The 7268-nt window shown below is 46.8% G+C and overlaps 1 protein-coding gene across 1 annotated transcript; it reads left to right on the forward strand.

Annotated features, from left to right (window-relative positions):
* The first annotated feature begins 5503 nt into the window (after window positions 1-5503).
* Window positions 5504-6802, forward strand: LOC133623726 (major histocompatibility complex class I-related gene protein-like). Its single transcript, XM_072913589.1, has 2 exons — window positions 5504-5879; window positions 6753-6802. The coding sequence occupies exons 1-2, from the start codon at window positions 5624-5626 to the stop codon at window positions 6800-6802; spliced, it is 306 nt and encodes a 101-aa protein (XP_072769690.1). The 5' UTR covers window positions 5504-5623.
* Window positions 6803-7268: the final 466 nt, after the last annotated feature.

Consider the following 7268-nt stretch of genomic DNA (forward strand, 5'->3'; position numbering starts at 1 on the left):
CTCTCTATCTTTACCTCCATCCACACTTTCTCTCCATCTTTACCTCCATTCACATCTTCCCTCTATCTTTACCTCCATCCACAACTTCTTTCCATATTTACCTCCATCCACACCTTCTCTCCTTCTTTACCTCCATCCACCCCTCCTTTCCATCTTTACCTCCATCCACACCTTCTCTCCATCTTTACCTCCATCCACACCTTCTCTCCATCTTTACTTCCATCCACACTTTCTCTCTATCTTAACCTCTGTTCTCATCTTCTCTCCATCTTTACCTCCATCCACACCTTCTCTCCATCTTTACCTCCATCCACACCTTCTCTTCATCTTTACCTCCATCCACACCTTCTTTCTATCTTAACCTCCGTTCTCATCTTCTCTCCATCTTTACCTCCATCCACACCTTCTCTCCATCTTTACCTCCATCCACACCTTCTCTCCATCTTTACCTCCATTCACACCTTCTCTCCATCTTTACCTCCATCCACACCTTCTCTCTATCTTTACCTCCATCCACACCTTCTCTCCATCTTTACCTCCATCCACACCTTCTCTCCATCTTTACTTCCATCCACACTTTCTCTCCATCTTTACCTCCATTCTCATCTTCTCTCCATCTTTACCTCCATCCACACCTTCTCTCCATCTTTACCTCCATCCACACCTTCTCTTCATCTTTACCTCCATCCACACCTTCTTTCTATCTTAACCTCCGTTCTCATCTTCTCTCCATCTTTACCTCCATCTACACCTTCTCTCCATCTTTACCTCCATCCAGACCGTCTTTCCATCTTTACCTCCGTTCCACACCTTCTCTCCATCTTTACCTCCATCCACACCTTCTCTCCATCTTTACCTCCATTCACACTTTCTCTCCATCTTTACCTCCATCCACACCTTCTCTCTATCTTTACCTCCATTCACACTTTCTCTCCATCTTTACCTCCATCCACACCTTCTCTCTATCTTTACCTCCATTCACACCTTCTCTCCATCTTTACCTCCATCCACACCTTCTCTCTATCTTTACCTCCATTCACACCTTCCCTCTATCTTTACCTCCATCCACACCTTCTCTCCATCTTTACTTCCATCCACACCTTATCTCCATCTTTACCTCCATCCACACCTTCTCTCTATCTTTACCTCCATTCACACCTTCCCTCTATCTTTACCTCCATTCACACCTTCCCTCTATCTTTACCTCCATCCACACCTTCTCTCCATCTTTACCTCCATTCACACCTTCTCTCCATCTTTACCTCCATCCACACCTTCTCTCTATCTTTACCTCCATTCACACCTTCCCTCTATCTTTACCTCCATCCACACCTTCTCTCCATCTTTACCTCCATCCACACTTTCTCTCCATCTTTACCTCCATCCACACCTTCTCTCCATCTTTACCTCCATTCACACCTTCTCTCCATCTTTACCTCCATCCACACCTTCTCTCTATCTTTACCTCCATTCACACCTTCCCTCTATCTTTACCTCCATCCACACCTTCTCTCCATCTTTACCTCCATCCACACTTTCTCTCCATCTTTACCTCCATCCACACCTTCTCTCCATCTTTACCTCCATTCACACCTTCTCTCCATCTTTACCTCCATTCACACCTTCTCTCCATCTTTACCTCCATCCACACCTTCTCTCTATCTTTACCTCCATTCACACCTTCCCTCTATCTTTACCTCCATCCACACCTTCTCTCCATCTTTACCTCCATCCACACCTTCTCTCCATCTTTACCTCCATCCACACTTTCTCTCCATCTTTACCTCCATCTACACCTTCTCTCCATCTTTACCTCCATCCAGACCGTCTTTCCATCTTTACCTCCGTTCCACACCTTCTCTCCATCTTTACCTCCATCCACACCTTCTCTCCATCTTTACCTCCATTCACACTTTCTCTCCATCTTTACCTCCATCCACACCTTCTCTCTATCTTTACCTCCATCCACACCTTCTCTCCATCTTTACCTCCATCCACACCTTCTCTCCATCTTTACCTCCATTCACACCTTCTCTCCATCTTTACCTCCATCCACACCTTCTCTCTATCTTTACCTCCATTCACACCTTCCCTCTATCTTTACCTCCATCCACACCTTCTCTCCATCTTTACTTCCATCCACACCTTATCTCCATCTTTACCTCCATCCACACCTTCTCTCTATCTTTACCTCCATTCACACCTTCCCTCTATCTTTACCTCCATTCACACCTTCCCTCTATCTTTACCTCCATCCACACCTTCTCTCCATCTTTACCTCCATTCACACCTTCTCTCCATCTTTACCTCCATCCACACCTTCTCTCTATCTTTACCTCCATTCACACCTTCCCTCTATCTTTACCTCCATCCACACCTTCTCTCCATCTTTACCTCCATCCACACTTTCTCTCCATCTTTACCTCCATCCACACCTTCTCTCCATCTTTACCTCCATTCACACCTTCTCTCCATCTTTACCTCCATCCACACCTTCTCTCTATCTTTACCTCCATTCACACCTTCCCTCTATCTTTACCTCCATCCACACCTTCTCTCCATCTTTACCTCCATCCACACTTTCTCTCCATCTTTACCTCCATCCACACCTTCTCTCCATCTTTACCTCCATTCACACCTTCTCTCCATCTTTACCTCCATCCACACCTTCTCTCCATCTTTACCTCCATTCACACCTTCCCTCTATCTTTACCTCCATCCACACCTTCTCTCCATCTTTACCTCCATCCACACCTTCTCTCCTTCTTTACCTCCATCCACCCCTCCTTTCCATCTTTACCTCCATCCACACCTTCTCTCCATCTTTACCTCCATTCACACCTTCTCTCCATCTTTACCTCCATCCACACCTTCTCTCTATCTTTACCTCCATCCACACTTTCTCTCCATCTTTACCTCCATTCACACCTTCCCTCTATCTTTACCTCCATCCACAACTTCTTTCCATCTTTACCTCCATCCACACCTTCTCTCCTTCTTTACCTCCATCCACCCCTCCTTTCCATCTTTACCTCCATCCACACCTTCTCTCCATCTTTACCTCCATCCACACCTTCTCTCCATCTTTACCTCCATCCACACCTTCTCTCCATCTTTACTTCCATCCACACTTTCTCTCTATCTTAACCTCTGTTCTCATCTTCTCTTCATCTTTACCTCCATCCACACCTTCTCTCCATCTTTACCTCCATCCACACCTTCTCTTCATCTTTACCTCCATCCACACCTTCTTTCTATCTTAACCTCCGTTCTCATCTTCTCTCCATCTTTACCTCCATCTACACCTTCTCTCCATCTTTACCTCCATCCAGACCGTCTTTCCATCTTTACCTCCATCCACACCTTCTCTCCATTTTTACCTCCATCCACACCTTCTCTCCATCTTTACCTCCATTCACACCTTCTCTCCATCTTTACCTCCATCCACACCTTCTCTCTATCTTTACCTCCATCCACACCTTCTCTCCATCTTTACCTCCATCCACACCTTCTCTCCATCTTTACTTCCATCCACACTTTCTCTCTATCTTAACCTCTGTTCTCATCTTCTCTCCATCTTTACCTCCATCCACACCTTCTCTCCATCTTTACCTCCATTCACACCTTCTCTCCATCTTTACCTCCATCCACACCTTCTCTCTATCTTTACCTCCATCCACACTTTCTCTCCATCTTTACCTCCATTCACACCTTCTCTCCATCTTTACCTCCATCCACACCTTCTCTCCATCTTTACCTCCATCCACACCTTCTCTCCATCTTTACCTCCATCCACACCTTCTCTCCATCTTTACCTCCATCCACACCTTCTCTCCATCTTTACCTCCATTCACACCTTCTCTCCATCTTTACCTCCATCCACACCTTCTCTCTATCTTTACCTCCATCCACACCTTCTCTCCATCTTTACCTCCATTCACACCTTCTCTCCATCTTTACCTCCATCCACACCTTCTCTCTATCTTTACCTCCATCCACACTTTCTCTCCATCTTTACCTCCATTCACACCTTCCCTCTATCTTTACCTCCATCCACACCTTCTCTCAATCTTTATCTCCATCCACACTTTCTCTTCATCTTTACCTCCATCCACCCCTCTTCTCAATCTTTACCTCCATCCACACCTTCTCTCCATCTTTACCTCCATCCACACCTTCTCTCCATCTTTAATTCCATCCACACATTCTCTCCATCTTTATCTCCATCCACATCTTCTCTCCATCTTTACTTCCATCAACACCTTCTCTCCCTTTTTACCTCCATCCACACATTCTCTCCATCTTTACCTCCATCCACATCTTCTCTCCATCTTTACTTCCATCCACCCCTCTTCTCCATCTTTACCTCCATCCACACCTTCTCTCATCTTTACCTCCATCCACACCTTCTCTCTATCTTTACCTCCATCCACTCCTTCTCTCCATCTTTACCTCCATCCACAACTTCTCTCCATCTTTACCTCCATCCACACCTTCTCTCCATCTTTACCTTGATCCACACCTTCTCTCCATCTTTACCTCCATCGACACTTTCCCTCCATCTTTACCTCCATCCACACCTTCTCTCCATTTTTACCTCCATCCACACCTTCTCTCCATCTTAACCTCCATCCACACCTTCTCTCCATCTTTACCTCCATCCACCCCTCCTCTCCATCTTTACCTCCATCCACACCTTCTCTCCATCTTTACCTCCATCCACCCCTCATCTCCATCTTTACCTCCATCCACACCTTCTCTCCATCTTTACCTCCATCCACCCTTCTTCTCCATCTTTACCTCCATCCACACTTTCTCTCCATCTTTACCTCCATCCACACTTTCTCTCCATCTTTACCTCCATCCACACCTTCTCTCCATCTTTACCTCCATCCACACCTTCTCTCCATCTTTACCTCCATCCACACCTTCTCTCCATCTATACCTCCATCCACACCTTCTCTCCATCTTTACCTCCATCCACACCTTCTCTCCATCTTTATCTCCATATTTACCTCCATCCACACCTTCTCTCCATCTTTACCTCCATCCACACCTTCTCTCCATCTTTACCTCCATCCACACCTTCTCTCCATCTTTACCTCCATCCACACCTTCTCTCCATCTTTACCTTGATTCACCCCTTCTCTCCATCTTTACCTCCATCCACACCTTCTCTCCATCGTTACCTCCATCCACACCTTCTCTCCATCTTTACCTCCATCCACACCTTCTCTCCATCTTTACCTCCATCCACACCTTCTCTCCATCTTTACCTCCATCAACACTTTCTCTCCATCTGTACCTCCATCCATCCCTCCTTTCCATATTTACCTCCATCCACACCTTCTCTCCATCTTTACCTCCATCAACACTTTCTCTCCATCTGTACCTCCATCCATCCCTCCATTCCATATTTACCTCCATCCACACCTTCTCTCCATCTTTACCTCCATCCACACCTTCTCTCCATCTTTACCTACATCCACACCTTCTCTCCATCTTTACCTCCATCCACACCTTCCCCCCACGTTGTCTTCTGTTCACACGTGACATCACTTCCTGTGCAGAGCTTCCAGAGGTGTTCCTCCTCCAGAAGACGCCATCCTCTCCAGTCACCTGCATGGCGACAGGTTTCTACCCCGACTTAGCCGACCTGTTTTGGAGGAAAGACGGCGAGCAGATCTTCGAGGACGTGGAGCACGGAGAGCTGCTCCCCAACCACGACGGAACCTTCCAGATGTCGGTGGAGCTGAAAGTGGAGGTGACGGCCGAGGTGGAGGGCAAGTACGAATGTGTGTTCCAGCTGTCTGGCGTCAAGGAGGACCTGGTCACCAAGCTGGAGAGAAGAAGCATCCTGAGCAACGCAAACCATGAAGGTGAGAAAGACACATTTAGTTGGAGATGTTTCCCATCACAAGTCCACCTGTCACCATTATTGATCCATGTCACCATGACAACGCTTGACGTCTGCATGCAAAGTAGTCATGAAGGTTTCCTCTTCATGCTTTGTCACTCCACTTGTGCTTTTTTGCTCTCCACAGACAACTGGAGCGTCGCCCTCGCTGCCACGGCGGCGGTCGTCGCTGTGGCGGCCGTCCTGGCGGCCATCATCATCGTCATGGTCAGGCGTCACAGAAACAGACAAGGTGAGGGACACCAATGTCCTCCATCTTCTTCTTCTTCTTCTTCTTCTTCTCGGTCCAGGCCGTGAGTTGATGCTTTCATCCGGGCTGCATGTTTTAGTTGCCTTCCAGCCAAACACTCAAAGATCCACAGAGACAGAGCGCACACTCTCACATAGAAACACGTGAGGAAAAAGTCCATTTCACCTTGTTTCACTTTCATTTCAGCCCAGTACGATCCAGCTCGTAAGTAAAACATCTTTTCTTTGAGCCGCAAGAAACAAAGCCGTGGTGAAGCGTCACTCACATGGAGGTCTGATGTGGACCTTTGTTACAAGTTTAGCCTGAAAATCCCAACTTGAGCTGACTCCTTCACAATAAAAGACCCTCCTGTGAGCACACGCAATACAAAGTGTGGCATATCTCACGTTTGACATGAGTCCTCATGATGAGGATCAGCCAAATGAGACCTCAAGTGTGCTGACTCATCAAGAAGGTATCCTAGTCAGGAAGTAGAAGAGCAGCACTCTGCTTCTTCATGTTTCCAAGTCACACCTCAAAGATCTGATGTGAGTGACGAGGCACCTTCTGGATGTTCTTCCTTCACCGTTTGCGTTTGTCCCGCAGCTCGCCACGGCGGCGTGGAGCTCTCCGAGAGGGTGGCGGCTGAAGGCTGAGTAAGTCTGCACCTCCAAATGTTCTTGTGTGAAGATGATGTTCAACTTGCTTCTGTTGGGAATGTGCTGAGTCATCTTCTTCCTCCAGGATGCTTTGTGCACTGGAACACAGAGAGATGTCTCCATCGCTGAGGGACGTCATGGAGATGTGCTTTGTTCTTCATCCCACTGCTCCTCACGCTATTCCATCTATTCTTCTTTGGCCGTTAAAATACTTTCAACATCAAACGTTGGTGGCTAGAAAATCATTCGGGGCTCACGTTTCATGGCCTTGACATCATGACGAGGATTTCTTCTTTCTTTGAATGGCCGCTGCTTATGATCAATATCACATTGTGTCATATCTCTGTCAATAAATCCGTTTGTTCTCCACTCGCCTCGCACTGCTTTCTTGGCGACCAGGAAGGCTCTCGCTCATAACAATGGTAGAAATAGTTCATTTTTATTTATCTTGTATTTTTTCATT

The sequence above is a fragment of the Nerophis lumbriciformis genome, linkage group LG07 (genome assembly GCF_033978685.3).
Source record: "Nerophis lumbriciformis linkage group LG07, RoL_Nlum_v2.1, whole genome shotgun sequence".
Classification (NCBI taxonomy): Eukaryota; Metazoa; Chordata; class Actinopteri; order Syngnathiformes; family Syngnathidae; genus Nerophis; species Nerophis lumbriciformis.

Excerpts from the sequence above, each read along its gene's own strand:
- LOC133623726 (XM_072913589.1), top strand. The coding sequence starts at position 5,624 with ATGGCGACAGGTTTCTACCCCGACTTAGCCGACCTGTTTTGGAGGAAA. Across the intron at positions 5,880-6,752 it reads GAGCAACGCAAACCATGAAG|CTCGCCACGGCGGCGTGGAG; the intron begins GTGAGAAAGACA and ends TTTGTCCCGCAG.